The sequence below is a fragment of the Ostrea edulis genome, chromosome 2, assembly GCF_947568905.1.
Source record: "Ostrea edulis chromosome 2, xbOstEdul1.1, whole genome shotgun sequence".
NCBI lineage: Eukaryota > Metazoa > Mollusca > Bivalvia > Ostreida > Ostreidae > Ostrea > Ostrea edulis.
In genome coordinates this window covers 11,619,250-11,637,768 of record NC_079165.1, presented here as the reverse complement: position 1 = coordinate 11,637,768, position 18,519 = coordinate 11,619,250, and the positions used below count along the sequence as shown (strand labels likewise).

Here is an 18,519-nt window from a genome sequence, read left to right as displayed (position 1 = left end):
GTCAACATTATGTTTCTTCAACCATTCTTCGGCCAGTCAGATTCGGGTATTTTATTTGAGAGCAGTCTTTGCCAGATCTTTTTTTGAGGGCATGCTCTTCGGGCAGGTACATTATATCCATTAATTCCACTAGCCTGAACAGATATTTATATGCCCAGAATTTTATTAAGTAATTTCATTCTTATTTGCCTTTTAATGCCAAGGAAATCCACTTTTCCGAGGGTATCTATTGTCACAATTTTTTTCTCCAATCTGTACACTTTTTTTTTGGACTCAAATACAAAAGAGTTTCTTGGAAATCATGGTAGAACAATATGTCGTGAAAATGTTATGCTTCACTTTGAAAGAATAAAATAAACCAACACTTAAGTATATCTAATACTATAGATGATATTTAATTTAATATGCTACATGTAAGTTATTCACGAATGAAAGTGAAACATCTGATGAATAAATTGATCATTCGAATCAAAAGCAAAAGTACATTGTTATAAAAAAATAAGGAGGTTTAATCTTTAGAATTTAAATGCCCTTCGGGCTTGTAAGTATGCAATTTCCACATGCCCACCTGCAATTATACCAGGTCCCGGGCACCAGGCTCCCGGTATTAGTTGAAGACTGTGAAAGTATAACAATACATCATGTACAGATCTTTTTTGTTAGAAGAATGGATGAATATCTTGTAAATCAGACAGTAGGTATCTAGACAAACTTAATGGAGCAAAATTGAAAACATTCCCCAAACCAAGACAAACTTGCAGAAATGTATGCGATGAAATACATATAATGCCATAGGAATTCGCGATTTTCAGTCACTTCGAACTATTAAGGAATTTGGGTAATAAATTATATGTTATCTTGCATGTTCTATGTAATTAGTTGTTGCAATTCAAAGACATTCTGTTTAGTGGTGCAGTGCCAGGGCCCAGGTAAATTTCGAGTAAAAAATAGACATTTTTTAAAAACTGATGTCTGCATATCTCTGAAAGTATACAAAATTTCGGGATGACCTTTGGTAGTAATGTTGATTGATTGCGTATAAATATATTAGAATACATCATTTTGTTTATATTTTTTAATCGACGAACTTGGGTACCCTACATTTTGAGTTCTATATATTTACTCTTTGATAGTATATTCGAACCTAGGCGATGTGATTGGCTGTGTGCAGGCGTATGGAAAGTACAATGAACTGTAGTTTACCCACATAGGAATGCTTTGTTCTATAATACACCAAAATGTCATATTTGGTACTGCATAGTGAAAAGTGAAGATAAAATGAACAGTGATCAATCTCATAACTCCTATAAAGAATACAAAATAAAGAGTAGGAAAAACACGGCCCCCTGAATATACCAGAAGAAGGATCATGTGCCTAGGAGGAGTAAGCATCCCTTGTGGACCGATCACACCCGCTAGATTACAATACCAAGGTTTTCAATACAATAACCTATGATATTAAACTTAGAACATAATCATTTATAGTCTCAAAGTTTTTATTTTATTAAATTATAGTATATCTTTGTTACTAACAACTCGAAAAAAAAACCCCATTTGTGTTGTTCTTATATTTGATATGATACAATATATGTATAAAATATGATACCCCAGATTAACAAACTTGATGCAGAACAAGTAAAATATTATGATTATGGATTGCCTTTAACATATGAAATGATCAATCTGGAGGTTTATTAAAGGTACAATGTAACTTGTTTTGACAGTCTCTTTCCAACGATGTATTGCATATTCACCGACACGTGTCACTCCAGAGCAAATAATGTTTGTATCAGCACCACACATGACATAATCGCCATGAGAAAGATTGGAATGCAGGATACCCCTACTGACAAAGCAAACCAACCTGAAAAAAGAAAATTTGTAGATTACTTGATTTTGAAGAATACAAAAAAAACAACACCCAACATGTAGGCATATGTGAAATCTTTCTGCTTCAAAAATTTGTCTGGTTTGTTGAAGTATTCATTTAATTTGATAATTTTCTATGCATGAAAATATGACAAAGGGTGTACATCAATGACGATAACGAACAGTGATCAATCTCATAACTCCTATAAGCAATACAAAATAGAGAGATGGACAAACATGGGTCTCTGGACACAGCAGAGGTGGGGGTATAACGAATTCTTCAAATCATTCAGATGTAGCTCTCTTCAGTTGGGAGAGAGATGCTTCATAAAGATTAAGGAATATTTTCAATCCTTGGAGTTGTAATATTGAAATCATTACCTTCTGCTGAGTTATCTCTTAGCATCCACTAGAGGGCAGTACTGATACTGACGTCAGAAGGACACATTATATGTTTGGTACATTCATGATTGTACGTGTACAGAATCAGTGTTTAATTTCATCAGCAGAAAGCGAATTAAATGTGGGATATCAGTTTGAACCTAATGTTACAGAGGAAGAAATTATTTCTCAAATGATTCTTCCTCACCAAGAGTTCATTTTAATGAGAGAAGATGTTTTCCTTGATTGGTGTGCTTGAGAAAAGTTTACTTTTGTACATTCAAGGCCCGGGGGTATCTTTGTTGTCATGAGTTTGAACATTTTGCGTCAGATTACAGAGATATAAGCATAAAGTGCAGTTCTCTACACTCATGTAGTGACACTGTGTGTAAATCAAATCTTGTTATAATTGATACAGCTTACATTTATGTATCCAGAGAGGAAGAGACCCACAGGACTTATAAACAAGTAAGAAAAACACAAGAATGAAAAATGCCTTCTGTATTCACATGTATTAAAATTAAAACATAACATGCCATTTGTATGTTAACATTTCCAATTAGACACGTGTCATATAATACAGTAACAATTCTGTTGCAGACATGCAATCAAGATTTATGGTCTACAAACAGTTTACCAAACTGAGTCAGACGAGGTCAGCCTCTTTGGGGAAAATCAGAGTAGTTGTACCCTCATTTGTTATGACAAAAATTAAAAGAGCATTTCCTAATAAACACTTTAATACGCAATTTCCAAGTTGCCCAATACTTCTTTCCCTTTGTGGAACTCTTACGCACAGTGAGACGCAAAACATACCATCGTCCACACGCGGTGGGTACAAATGTTATCGCTGCTTTCATATATTGCCTAAAGGCCGATTATCAGACATCATGCAACCACCCACACTGAAACGTCACACAATACAAGTAGGTTTATTAGTATTTAATAATGAAATAACTCTAAAATAAAATCGATTATCACCCTTTTTGCTTTGATTAAAATATCCCCCATGCAGAGCAGGGAATAAAATTATAATTTCATATTTTATTTAATGGCCTAATTCAAACAAATATTGTTCTTGATATGGTCAGTTTAATCTATACTAACGGCTGATATAAACAAAATTTACACTCTCATTACTTTTATCCGTACTTACATAGTAGTCTATAATGTGTATACATCTTCTACCCACCGAAGTGTTCAACAGAACATTGAACGTACCTCTATCACAGAAGAGCTGCTATCTCGGAAGTTGCGTATCATGAAGGATTTCGTGAAACCTCAGACTCTGAATAAGTATCTTCTTGTGTAAGCAAATGATATGATTGTAAATTTAATGCATCTCCAAAATTTATCTGTTGTCCATGTACATCAATTATTATCAATATATAAATTCCATGACAATATTGCAGTACATTTATATGACACATTCACTTTAATTATCTCAAAATAGTTTACAATGTAAAACTTATACGGTACCAATTTTGATGCACCAGATGAGCATTTCGACAAATAATGTCTCTTCAGTGATGCTCAACCGAAATGTTTGAAATCCGAAATAACTATGAAGTTTTAGAGCTAAATATAGCCAAAAACAGCGTGCCAAAAAAGTGGAGCCAAATTCGTCCAAGGATAAGAGCTATGCATGAGGGAGATAATCCTTAATTTTGAAATGAATTTCTAAATTTTGTAATCTAATAAAATCAATTGATTTTGAATCTTGAAATATACAGTGCTTCTGAGTACGTTCAGAAGTTGGAGGAACTGGTGATATTTTGTAGGAGTTTTTTCTTCATTTTTTGATGGATAGCTATTAGACATGATTTTAATGCTTTTTGCACCAAAACCTTATCCATCAATTCTAGTATGAATCCATAATCTTCTGCTGTAACACTGAGTGACCCAGTCACCACCAACAATGTGTCTCATCTATGTCAGAGCAAAGGTGCATGCTGGGAAATAATGGATACTTCCATAAACCTTTCACTTAGAGTGTTTAATTGATCAAATCTTGTAATAGAAAGAAGCAAATTAGTTTCAGGCCACTATTTAGTTTCAGGCGGTGTTTTAAGTTTATCATGCAACAAATATTTTTTTCATGTTCACTTCCCTTAAACAAAATAGTTGATCCCATACGGCAAGTAAAGTTTAGATTGTCAAAATAAGCATAGTTTCCTCATGAAAGATCCATACATCATTGTATGGGCTACAAGTTTAGTTTACTCTAGTCTTCATCATATTCAAGATTTACCCCCGGAAACCTCATTGAAAGTAACATCCATGCACCTGGTACATGTGTTTAGGGAATAACTATCTTCTCATTTGTTATTTGCGACAATTAATGCTGATTTAACCGTCACAAACTTAATTTTACCCGCCACGCGTTAGTGTGAAACTGAGTCCTTAATGGTGAATCCTCACCAATGGGCAATTTGCATGCGCGTCCATTCAGTTACGATAAAAAAATTACAGACAGACGTTAGGTGTGTTAACTTGTTCACTTGCAGCGTTACACTCACATGAGTTAAAAAAAAAATTCTGAAACATTTAGATTTATATTAAAAGGTTTGCCCATATTCGTAAATTAAAAATAACATTTCCTGGCTAGATCGTTGTCATAAAATTCGCAGTTCTTACCCGGTGGTTCATATGTTGTAGCTTTGTCTGGTTTCTTGATATTAACAATTAACACTCCTGTAGATTTGTCCTCCGTGTCATCACAACAGACTTTCACAATGTAGGAGTTAAAGTCTTTGTAGGAAAACGCTGGCTTTGAACCAGATACAATAGAATAGATGGCACGGGATCCGCTCCCGCTTCCGGTAAGGTTAAAATTAAGCGTCTGGGGGGACACACTTTCTAGCGTGCAGCAGACATCGTCACCTGTGGGATCTTCAACATTCGTGGAGTACAACATCTTATCTGCTTCCGTTTCTTCGGATATAGATATGGAATTCGGCAGGTCTAGTATTTCAGGAGGCTGAAACGACCAAATTATTTGTCATCAGAATTTAACATGCTCTTAACAATAAAAATATTACACTTTGTTCCTCTATTGTTATCCCACTCTACCGTCGGGTTTAACTTAGAATGTTTGCATATCAATAATCACTGATCATGCAAACGAGGGGGCATGATTTGAACAATCTTAAATCTTCACATATTAAAGAAACTTTCTTGTCTCCCCAAAGGTTGTTCCGAAGATTGTTTAAAAAGACACCTTTTTTCAATATTTCTTAATTGTCTCCCCCTTTGAAAAGAGCGAGACTTTCATTTGAATGATATTAAATTCCATTTACCCAATGATGATTTATGGCAAGTTTGGTTTAAATTAGCCTTGTGGTTCTTAACACAAACAAGAGGCACAGGGGCCTTATAGGTCACCTGAGTATCATGTAACAACCTTCCAATGTTTGAATTAGGTTTGTGTTTAAATATAAGAATTTTACTTTTGGATGGAAGAAACATTGAATAGCTATGTAGTCATGAAGTACATGTGTCATTTTTATGTTCAATCAATAATCCTTTTTAAAAAACCTAGGTCTGAGACGTCATAAAGAAAAGGGTTATTTACTCCTTAGATAAAACCAATATAAGAAGATTTTCAAAGAATTTCTACATTTTCACTATATGACCAATAGAGCCCCACCCTAACACAAGAACCCCTGCCCTAGGGGCCATGAATTTCACAATTTTGGTAGAGTGCTCAACGCTCATTATAATTATGCCCACAGTTTGGCTTCTTGATGTCCAGGAGTAAAGAAGAAGATTTTTTAAAATTACACTCATTTTGATGGTTTTTGCCCCACCCCTCAGGCCCCAGGGGGGCAGGCACCACGAATTTTTTTTTTTTTTTTTTTTTTTACAATTTTTGTTCCCCTCCACCCACAGATGCTATATGCCAAAATTGGTTGAAATTGGTTCAGGGGTTTCAGAGAAGAAGCTGAAAATGTTCAAATGTTACCGCACGACGAACGACGACGGACAAAAACAGAAGATTTTCAAAGAAATATTGCATTTTCACTATATAATCAATCAGCCCCGCCTTTGCACCAGAACCCCTGACCCAGGGGCCATAAATTTCAGTTTTGAAAGAAGCATCCTTGATCATCATTATCATACTATTAGTTTGTCTACTTAATACCCAGCAGCAGAGGAGAAGATTTTCAAAGAAATAAAATGCATTTTCACATATGATCAATAGGGCCCCACCCTAATACCAGAACCCCTGACCCAGGGGCCATGAATTTCACAATTTTGAAAGAGGCATCCTTGCTCATCATAACCATGCTATTGGTCTGTCTACTTAATACCCAAGGACAGAGAAGAAGATTTTCAAAGAAATAATGCATTTTCACTATATGACTTATAGAGCCCCACCCTAGCACCAGAACCCCTGATCCAGGGGCCATGAATTTCACAATTTTTAAAGAGGCATCCTTGCTCATCATTACCATGCTATTAGTTTGTCTACTTAATACCCAGAGACAGAGAAGAAGATTTTCAAAGAATTTCTACATTTTCACTATATGACCAATAGAGCCCCACCCTAACACACCAGAACCCCTGATCCAGGGGCCATGAATTTCACAATTTTTAAAGAGGCATCCTTGCTCATCATTACCATGCTATTAGTTTGTCTACTTAATACCCAGAGACAGAGAAGAAGATTTTCAAAGAATTTCTACATTTTCACTATATGACCAATAGAGCCCCACTCTAACAGAAGAACCCCTGCCCTAGGGGCCATGAATTTCACAATGTTGGTAGAGGGCTCAACGCTTATTATAATTATGCCCACAGTTTGGCTTCTTGATGTCCAGGAGTAAAGAAGATTTTTTAAAATTACACTCATTTTGATGGTTTTGCCCCATCCCTCAGGCCCCAGGGGGCAGGGACCACGAATTTCAATTTTTGTTCCCCTCCACCCACAGATGCTATATGCCAAAATTGGTTGAAATTGGTTCAGGGGTTTCAGAGAAGAAGCTGAAAATGTTCAAATGTTAACGCACGACGAACGACGACGGACAAAAACAGATAGCAATAGGTCACCTGAATGATTCAGGTGACCTAATAAAAGATATGAAAACTTTAAAGACAGACAGAAAGACGGACGGACGCTGTAGAACTAACTTACTGTAGCTGCTTATCAATATGTCCGGTACTGCTTTCTTGAAAAGAAGATTATAAAAAGATTTTGAACATTTATTCCCACGTAAAAGGTAAATTCCCTCTTTTAGCCTCAACCTACCCCTGGCGGCCATGGTTTGAAAACTGCATTATGTCAAGAATCTTCCACTTAAGATCTCTTTTCTAGCCCAGTGGTTCTTTTAAAAAATTATGACCCCATCATATTTTGCCTTTTCTTAATGATCTCCTCTTGATAGGGGATATGACCAATTGAATACCTTTTACCCAAGGATACTCAGTGCCAACTTTGAATTAAATTGATTGAATGGTTGTGGAGAAGTTGTGAAAAGTTTACAACGACAAGGATGCCGTCGACAGAGAACGGTTAAACATTTATCAGGAGAGATCACTTGACCCTTTGATTAAGGTAAGCTAAAATAGGCTAAAAAAGTCCATTAAGGGCTTTATAAAGACATCAGCATTTTAAACCTAGCCCTTATAGATGACATTCCAGAAATACAAGTGCACAACTACTGAATCTACTTTGAAACACATTTCATCAATCAACTTTCATTGGAAGGGGAAGTAGTCTACATGTTGAACAGATGTGAAATCCCTTCACTTAAGAATCAAAATTTCTTCATGTCATTTTAACTACAATATGTTATATTTGGGAAAAATGAAATGACACGCAAAACCATAAAATTTATAAATTATCGATGTTACCATGTTTTGTGTTTCTATGGAGACTGTTGCAGTCGCACTGTGCTCACAGGAATCCTTTGCTTCCACAAGTATAGCAAACTCCTTGTTGATTTTAGCTTTCATTAACTTTTTCGCAATCACTATTTGACCTGAAAGAAAACGTAGTAGGCCTATATAATTTTGAGGCAAAACAAATTAAAAATTGGAATGCGTTTTATAAGGATCTCTTGTAGAAAGAAAAACAACTCTTTGTCGGTTATCTTGAGTTTGAACTATTATTTAATGAATTTGCCTAATTATATAGGTACCTATCTGGTCCACCGCAAAGTATTGTAAAGAATCAGTAAAGGATGGATGCTGCAAGGCGGTGAAATTGACCTCCTCTGTGTAGTCTACTCCCGTCACCTCCAGCACCAGTACAAAGGAACCCACAGCTAAGTGGTCAGGAATCTTTGCCGAGAACGTAGAGTTAGAAAATGCTATTACAGTATCTGGAAATAAAGGTTCAAAGATACAAATTTTATTTGTAATTGCGATGTAGAGGAGAATCTTCACTTATATTCACATGATGATTCATAACGCGCAAATGTCCAGCCGCTAAACTGGTTGTAAGGATATTTATTCATAATATTCATTAATGATTGATTGTGCTTTGTTTAACGTCCCTCTCAAGAATTTTTCGCTCATATGCGGATGTCAATAGTTATAAATGAACCCTGATTTATTTCGGGTAAGAGTTCTATTAATTACAACTGTGTTCATTTTGTATGAGTTAAATTGTTGCCTTAGCAGAACCTCCATAAGAGGAAATTAAAGTGCAATTCACATTTTCCATCTAACTGATTGAGACAGGTATTGGAGTTATTTTTTCAAAGGCAATCGACCTCTGAGTACCATGTGCTAAATTTTATACAATTATACATATTTATTTACAGGAGAGTGTGTGTCCTGAACCATTAGTGATATGACAGATTTTTTTTGCACTGGTATCAAGGTGACAATATTTATGTTGTATGAAATAGTGGTTTGATTATTCGCAGACATTGTAGAGGGCAAACTAATCAAATTGATTAAGTGGGTAACGCACTTTCTTCACTTCGCAATCGGTGTATAAAACTGTTATTTAAGGAATCGTATCTATACAAATATCTTAGATAAGCAAGCAGGATAATAGCAAATCAAAAGTATTTATTATTTCTCACTGTCTTCAAGGCATGCTTTAATAGCATAGGCTGTCCCAGTTATTGCAGTACCCAAGTTCGCCCAATCGAACTCATCTCCTTTCTCTATACTTCCGGCAGACGCTTTAAATCCCTCTGCGCATGGTCCTAAACAGTCTCCATTTGTGATAACATTATCTCCCTCACAGCGCCTTATAAATGAATGGAATGAAACTAAATGGATATATATTAAATTGCAAGTGATAAGTTAATTTTCAATCCTTATTTTGTTAAAAAAGATAAAAATAGAAATTGACTTTTACAGACTTCATTAACAGTTGAAAGGTTTGGTTTTCATTGTTTTATTTCTTACCATCCAATGACGTCGTTTTCAAGCACTGCAATTCTCTCATACTCCACTACAGTGTAGACAGTTGTGTTAGCCCCTGTATACATCGTAAACAATGTATTAGTTTGTATATAAATTCATGTATCATGATAATACTGTAACGTGTAAGGATCATCCATCCAAGGGACCAAGATACGGACTCTACCACATCACTTGAAAAGCTAGCTCACTAGCGAGGAAGTACAAGTTCCCTATATACCGACCGCTACATTTCCGCTACACTCCATTAATATACAAATGTATGTATCACTTCACCATCTTTGCCATAGATTTTACTTACATGTATATAGAAATATGCATGGAGAAAATTTAATGTGCTTACCATCAACATATATCGTGTTGTATGCCACCAGTTTATATTTATTCCCTGAAGGTCTCCACACCATAAAATCTATCCAACCAGATTTGGAGTAGGAAAATTCCCATGACGTAATGCGCGAGCAACTAGGTGCGGCAAAAACAAAATCTGTCATCAGGTAAATCACTTCTGAAATGGATATATTGTACGAACATGTAAAATGTTTTGCAAGACGAATTATAACACGCCTTTTTATCTTTATGAAAGAATACCTTTTTCTCCATCATTGCTTGCAGTTAAATCTTCTGGATACAGATAAAGTAAACTGCTTGGGCATGGGGCAGCTAGAAGAGGAAGGAAAGAATGCAAAATCGATCAATGATTTCAAAACATACTCGAAATGATATATTTTGCATGAGAATGACGAAATATTGATATGTTTTTTCAAAAACGGTTGGTGCAATACTTACAGACATCGGCATTCTCCAGGGAGGCGTCTACAGTGGTGGTAACTGATCTGTCAGTGGTAGTTGTAGTAGTAGTGGTGGGGACCGGACAACCGGTAATGGCCGCCAAAAGTGACGATTCAATAGAAGACAGGTCTGCGTAGGATGCAGCATAGAAGTAGCGGCTACTGTCTCCAGCAGTGTTTTCATATTCTGTGGCATATCCGCTGTCAATATCTTAAAAAGAAAGTAAATGGGGAACGGTGTTAGTAGCTCCATTAGAAATTCTCTGCTAAATATGGAAGGTACCCCCGAAAAGATTTAATGTGCTGTACAGAAAACCACTTTACCGCATTTCGACCTATATCACTTGATAACAGTAAAACAAAATATGCTAATCTATAGCTGTACCGTGCGGTGAATGTCACCATCTTTTAGCGTTATTTAATACGAATTGTAGAGTGTATGGTAATAAATCTGACTGCCAAATGTTCACCAAGTGTTTATATGAATTTGTATAGTGTATACATCTCCGTATGTTGATCTATAATTTTGACAATAAACAACAGAACTCTTGCCTAATGGATAAAAAATAAGCACTGCTTACGTGATTGAAATATCAGGTCAGAGACATCAAGTCACATAGTGGTACAAAAATACACCCATATAATAATGAAAATTAACTTCAGGTATATGAAAGGTGAAGATAAGGAACAGTGATCAATCTCATAACTCCTATAAGTAATACAAAATAGAGAGTTGGGCAACCATGGACCACTGGACACACCAGAGGTGGGATCAGGTGCCTAGGTATGGAATTAAGAGATAGTTAAATTTATTATTAATATTTTGAATGATTTGCATACCACATTGCGTTAGTCTCTGAGCGCAATCATTTCTAAACAACTTTTAAACAGTGACTGAAACACACATTTTCATTGGATAAGCATGATGTAATCCAAACGGGGATGTTTTCTCCATCCGCTAGAGGGCGCCATTCAAAGCTACTAAAATCGTACTAAATCTGCCAAGGGTTTGTAGAGAAGAGGAGCGAATCGTAAATCCTTGGCTAGCAAAGATTAATATTAATGTATATCTCATATACCGGTATGTGCAAAAAAATAAAAATTGTTCAATTTTTAAACGCACTGCCCAAGACCACGGACGGCAACCAATTGCAATAGATTATCAGAGTTTACTCAGGTGACCTAATAAAAGATATAGAGTTTTCCGAATCTGCTTTGTACTTAGATATTTTATTGAACATAGATGGTCACGGCAAACCAAGAACTCAACCTTATGACAAACGGGATGACATCAGTTCTCCATCGTCAACTTCTCATATTGATGTCGCATTGTTCTATTAGTACCTGCATATGGTGTTTCAATTGTCTTGTTGAAAGTCAAAATTTCGCAAAAAAACTCCCAACATTAGTTGTAGCTTGTGGCCCCTTTCTACCGCCCCTCTTTTCAAAGAAAAAAATTATTTATCTATTATACTTGATGAATGTTAAACACTGATGTATCTCAGTATGTTCACAGTCCTCCCCCACTGAGATATTGGAAGATAAGGGTAGAAAACTACTATGGTTATCCTGAACCTGAAAACTATAGAATTATTACCCAAATTGATACGGCTTTCCTTTATTCGGGATATTTTACTCCTCCTTAGCACCTGATTCCACCTTTGATATGTCTAGGGGTTGGTGTTTGCCCTTCTCGTAATTTTGTATTCTGTGTAGGAGTTATGAGATTGATCAATGTTCGTTATCTACACTTTTTCTTTTTGAAACTACGTACATACGGATTTGATATTTCACATACAGATGCCTCATGGCCAGGGATTTCGTATAAAAGAAATCCTTTGACTTAGTGACCTTGAACATTGACATATTTTTCAAAAACTTTAACCTTCTGAACCAAAGAGGATAACATATAGATAATGATGCTTTCGGGGAGTTATGCTGTCTTGTAACATTTCTTGTTGTAATTTTTCTTCTATGATGTACGCTATAATGACAGTTTTTAAATTCTTTTTAAAAATCATATCAAGGTATTTTTCTAAGCTTTCATGAAAAAAGTAACAAACAATACAAATTATCAATTTAAAAAAAACAATTACAGTATTTGCGAAACCCTAACATTACTCTGTTTATAATTATGTATATTGAAATCTCTTAGAAAACATATAAATCATTCGGTTGACGTCGAGGTTTTGCAATTACATTTACACAGTGTTTGCCCAACTATTTATTTTCTATTGCTTATAAGAGTTATGAGATTGTTCACTGTTCGTTATCTTCACCTTGCATGTATCTCGAACTGTAAAAACATGATACTTACCAATGGCGAAGACCGTGTCTGGCCAGTTAGCTGCGATCAGTTCGCCTTGTTTTGCCGCTCCACTCCTTATTCCATCTATTGTAAACACGTAATAATTAGCTGCGTCATCGCGATCTCCGTTGGCGGCAGTGAAAAAGGTCGATTGCGCGTAAGACAGTGCGGAGTCTATAAGGAATCTACTGTCTGTAGAATCTGATAGCTGCAACAAAGCATCACTGACGTCATCACTAGTCGTGTACGTTTGAAGATCGAAGGCTGTGTATGTTTTGCTGTTGTATCTTATGGCACCGATTCGGACTGTGTCGGACGATACACCGATTTGTTGAACTAGTCTGGAGAAAAAGTCTTTCAGGTATATATAGTTCTCATTAGAAGAGTATGTATTTGTCTCCAGAATAAACACTATATCTAGCTTACAACCTGTAAAACAAATAAAGTTTTTATTAACGAGACTTTTCTTTCTGATTCATAATCAAATATTTCTGATCCTGTACATTATTGGAAATCCTGTATATTGTTCGGAATCAATCTTTCAAATTCCCTTTTCAGAATATAAATCACGAGTTCATTTTGTTTGATTTCATCAGAACAGTTGCGCAAATGGTACAATATATCTAATCTTTCGTAAGCCAAGAAAACAGAAACCCAATCATGCAAAGAAATATACGTACTGGGGTTTACAGGAGTGGAGGGACTAATTGATGCTGATGGGCACGTTGTGATGTTAGAGACCACCATGTCGTTAATGCACTGAAGTCCTATGAAGTTACTGCTCTCTATGTATTTCTTTGCGTCACTGACTGCCCCCTGGTAGTCCGCGTCGTAGGTGGAATACGTTATGCCAACTCCTGGAATAGAAAACTCCTGATAAGCTACATGCTTGTCTAGGGATTTTCATTTACTACGTAAAATATTTTGTAACAATTACTGATCTAAAAATTGGTAGCGTAATTCGAGTTAGTTTAGATAAATTTGACAACTATGTACAACCATTTGCCTAGTTTGTTTTCTCAAGAAGGTGGTGATTCATCTGTGTATAACCAAATGTCTATTATTTACAGCCAACCCCACACCATTTCCTCTGATCTGACGTCAGAAATGAAGCAGTTTTGTCCATCGTCATACTCATTACTTATATGCCATTTAAAACACTTCTTTACTTTTATCGCGGAACTTTGACCAAAATATTGCCAACCGATGTAAAATAACAAATAATCTAGTCAATTTTGTTAAGATGAGCACATGTTTCAATGATGTACACTTCATGAAGTTGTTCGAAAAAATAGCGAAGGAAATAGTAAAATTATATGTGTTTTACACCAATTAAAGATTTTAAATATTCTTGTTGGAAATTTAACTGCATGTAGCTATATATGGAAATTGTAAATGTTCTCTTTCTTAGAGTTAGTAAATTAACTTTTGAAAGCGAAAGTAGCTTTTAGGTTCTATTTAATCAAATTTTTTATATGGTGTTTGTTACATGGGACCAAATTAGTCCCATTATTTATATCGTAGTTTACTTATTAATACCAATTACCAACTATGAATATATCGTTGATTACGCTGGTCATTGAGCGTAACACTGATCCGAATTCCGTGGTCTTGTATCCGTAGGAATACCCATGTGTAAGTACGACGTAGTAATTAGCAGCGTCAGTACGATCTCCGTTAGCCTTGGTGAAGAAGCTCTTCTGTGTGTATTCCAGGGCTCTGTCTACGTAGCGGTAACTCCTACCATATGCCGAATTTCCTCGGCTGATACCCTCAATACCAGTAATGACGTCAGCGGAAGTAGAGTACTGGTTGAGAGGGAAAGCGGTAACTGCTCCGTCACCAAAGGTTACGACACCGATTCTTACCGTTGTATCTCCTACAACTATTCGGGCGACAAGACTTTTGAAGAAGCTTTTCATGTCTGTGAACTCTGTGCTGCTGACTGAAGTCGAGTCATCCATTATGAAAGCTATATCGAGTTTACAGCCTGAAATGATATTTCAACATGAATAAAAACAAAACAAAATTGATAAATGCATTATTATGAAGCAGTCCACCGTAGACTCAAACAGTATCGAAATTTATCATTAATAAGCTTATGAATTATTAATTTTGATCTTTTGCACGAGTAGTATTACCGGCGAACTTAATGAAAATCAAATGATAAATGATAGGAAACCTCTTGTACTTTTTATATTCAATTAATTGGAACATATAGAGTATCTACTCAAGTAATATATAAAATAGCACCTCTCTCACACCATACTACACCTATAAATGAATGTCGAATTCGATTTGTGGTACTTATGCATTTGAAGATGAGAAAAATCTAATCTAATAGGCACAGGAAAGATCTTTAGTACACAAACGTTGTAGAAACATTCTACAATAGCCCAGGTAACAAGAAAATACATTATAAACTATTTATACCAAACTGGATGCTTCTTCGTGAAGTAGCTCTGAAAAGATCTGCATTGGTGTATGTTTACAAACGCAAATTCAGCAAAAGGAATAGCATGATGTGTGTGTCTTAACTATCCTTCTCACTAGTGTTTCTGAAAAGGTGTACACTTTCTCTTACGAATTCGACATTTATTATCGGCCAATTTCGAAAAACGTTTGAGTGTGACGGAAAACATCTATCAAGGAATCAATTAACCAATTTCGAGTACAAAAGATGGCGATTTTCCATCATTATCCATAAAGCCTGTTCTTGCGTCATCTATGCACATGGATACAATCGCTATAAATCTAGTAGATTGGTAGGTAATGATAATTATGTACTAGTTTTGTACGATTATTCTCATATTGATAAGTCAAACACTTTAAGCTCATATGCGAAGTTTCTGTTACTTGTTTTAAAAAATATTTAATCTACTTGGTATGAAAAGGTCTTGTATTATTTCCGGTATAAATCTTATACCGTGTAGCATTGCTTTACTTTGTATACCGGTCTGGTTACTTAAGTGGTTAAGTCACCGAACTAGTAATGCAAGGATCTTCTTTCTTTACTGCAATAGCTTAACAATGTCCATATATAGAAGCTTTTGTAATGCACAAGAGTTATATCTACATTTCTCCTTGCATAATACCAGAAATTATCAAAATGTGCGAAGTCTATATCACAGACTTTATAATTATCCCACAAGAGCACGTGGTGAAATAATTTTAAGAACAGTCACTACATGCACCTTTTTTGTTGATACAGTTTTGTCGCAGCTTAGAATCGAACTTATGGCGGAAGTGAATACTGTGCTAGTTTCCAAATCAATGGTAAACCATGCAACTGTAACAAATAGGTTTGATATGTATACATCAATCTCTCTGAGAGAAATTAGTTTAAACTATGAAAATATTATCAATATCATCTTCGTCCAAATTCATAGCCAAAAATCTCTAAAAGATATGTTGACCAAATTGTATCAACATGCAAAACCATGTTTAAATAAAACTCATCGCTAAATCAATTGATATACACGCACAGTATAACGTGTACATGATGCATGTTGATGTTGCGCGCTCGGAGAAACAAGCTGTGAAGTTATTATTTTCAATTCTAAATTGAAGCCTCAATGACCTACTTTTGGGTCCTCCCAAGATGTATCCACTGACCACGTTTGATGGCTCTAAGCCTGACCGTGTGCAAAATATACGTCCTCGATTTGAGTACGTATAGCGATAAAATTGCTAATGGAGGTCTCAGAGACCTAAATTTGAATCAGAATATACCTTCCTCCCTAAGATGCATCAATTGATCAAGTTTGATAGACTTTAAGTTTTATAAAGTAAACTATATTGCCGAGACACGAAAAAGCTATGAAACGGATAGTAAAGCATATGCCATAATACGCCCTTCAAAAGACGAGCGTTTGAAAAGGATCACCGTTTTGGGTCATTAGAGAATTCGAAGCAATGCCATCATATGCGTGACTAAATTATAGCTGTATCGAGGAAATTTAGAACTATAAAAATGCGAATGGTTTACAACCGTAGATGAAGAGAAAGGCAGACAAATAATGGTCAAAATCTCATCACCTCTTCGATGTTCGAAAAAAAGTAGGCTCACTGGGGACCGTCATGGGAAACTCAAACATTCACAACCAAACGTATTCAATTAGTTAACCGCCGTAAAATGGTTGAAATATTGCAAAACGGCGTAAAACCATAATCAATCAATCTTCGTCGAGGTAAACTAAATATGGTTACTAACTAATACATACATTGTGTTGTTGCCATCACGTGACAGCTATATCTATTAGTAAATACATACATGGTGTTGTCTCCACCACGCTGTGACATAGCTATATCTATTAGTAAATACATACCGACTGTTGTTTCCACCACGCTGTGACATACCTATATATATATTAGTAAACACATACCTGGTGTTGTCTCCACCACATGACATAGCTATATATATTAGTATATAAATACCTGGTGTTGTCTCCACCACGCTGTGACATAGCTATGCCTATTAGTAAATACATACCTGCTGTTGTTTCCACCACGCGACATAGCTATGTCTATTAGTAAACGCATACCTGGTGTTCTCTTCACCACGCAACATAGCTATGTCTATTAGTAAACGCATATCTGGTGTTGTTTCCACCACGTGACCTAGCTATGTCGATTACTAAACGCATACCCGGTGTTGTCTTCACCACGCGACATAGCTATGTCTATTAGTAAATACATACCTGGTGTTGTTTCCACCACGCTGTGACAGGTTGTGATATTTCCTATAACTTGCTCTCGGATAGTCACCAAGTTATTATACCAATTGATGTTCGTGTACTTGGAGTAATCGCCACAGGAATCAACAGATGCCTGGTACTCCGCGTGATACGAGGAACCAATATCTGCAACACAAGCAAACAGTGTGAAACGTTGTGACTTTCTGTCGCATGAAAATTACAGTATATGTCCAATGGTTGCACATTTCACATACAGAGTACTTACGAACAGCAAATATGAAATTGTTCCCGCTACTACTGACGTCTCGAGCTACTGCATCTGTGTTCCTGTAGAATGGTCCCACGACAAAAACATAGTAATTTGGGGCGTCTGTTCTATCACCTCCTGCGGCTGTGAATACGTTGTCCCGGGCTTCTATCAAACCTTTGTCCACATAGTGATACGAACTACTTGTCTCTACTATTCCTTCAATAGCCCCTCGCAGAGCTTCATTGGAGGTATAATTTGAGAGTCCAAACACGGTTCGTGCTCCCGAATCAAATATCACAAATCCTACTCTAACTCCACTAGAAGAGACGGGTATATCATCCATTAAGTCGACTACGAATCTCTTTATATAGCGCAGGTTGTAATTTTCAACAATAAACGCTATGTCCAGCTTACAGCCTAAAGAAAACAGAAAACAATGTTATATTAGAGGTGTTCAAATCTTACATTACTTTCCAAAAATGGTAAAATTCTCTCTCTCTCTCTCTCTCTCTCTCTCTCTCTCTCTCTCTCTCTCTCTCTCTCTCTGTGTGTGTGTGTGTGTAAAAATACACTACATGTAGATGTGTATCCACCTATCCACCTATAGTATCAAGTTCCTCATTACATCTACGGACCATAGGCATCCCAACCAGCTAGTATGTAAAAATTCAGAAAACATATTCTACTTTGATATTTCCGCTGGTTGAACACGGGTAAGCGACATGTGTTAATTTGTGTCGCAGTTTATATCATGAAGTGACAGTGAAAGATGTAGATAACGAACAGTGATCAATCTCATAATTCCTATATGTATATTGTGATTTTTTCAATATACAGAAT

The 18,519-nt window shown here is 36.0% G+C and overlaps 1 protein-coding gene across 1 annotated transcript in view; it reads right to left on the bottom strand.

The window, feature by feature from the left end:
- Positions 1-302: 302 nt before the first annotated feature.
- Positions 303-18,519, bottom strand: part of LOC125678884 (collagen alpha-3(VI) chain-like) — a 39,657-nt gene continuing 21,440 nt past the window's right edge. Inside the window, exons 7-20 of the mRNA XM_048917656.2 lie at positions 17,695-18,096; positions 17,433-17,594; positions 14,279-14,722; positions 13,413-13,589; positions 12,742-13,161; positions 10,423-10,635; positions 10,225-10,296; positions 9,977-10,141; positions 9,619-9,691; positions 9,288-9,457; positions 8,394-8,576; positions 8,107-8,234; positions 4,888-5,230; positions 303-1,864 (exon numbers count right to left, since the gene is read on the bottom strand). Of these exons, the coding sequence (XP_048773613.2) occupies positions 1,764-1,864; positions 4,888-5,230; positions 8,107-8,234; positions 8,394-8,576; positions 9,288-9,457; positions 9,619-9,691; positions 9,977-10,141; positions 10,225-10,296; positions 10,423-10,635; positions 12,742-13,161; positions 13,413-13,589; positions 14,279-14,722; positions 17,433-17,594; positions 17,695-18,096 (3,053 nt within the window). The 3' untranslated portion in view covers positions 303-1,763. The remainder of the gene's footprint in view (positions 1,865-4,887; positions 5,231-8,106; positions 8,235-8,393; positions 8,577-9,287; positions 9,458-9,618; positions 9,692-9,976; positions 10,142-10,224; positions 10,297-10,422; positions 10,636-12,741; positions 13,162-13,412; positions 13,590-14,278; positions 14,723-17,432; positions 17,595-17,694; positions 18,097-18,519) is intronic.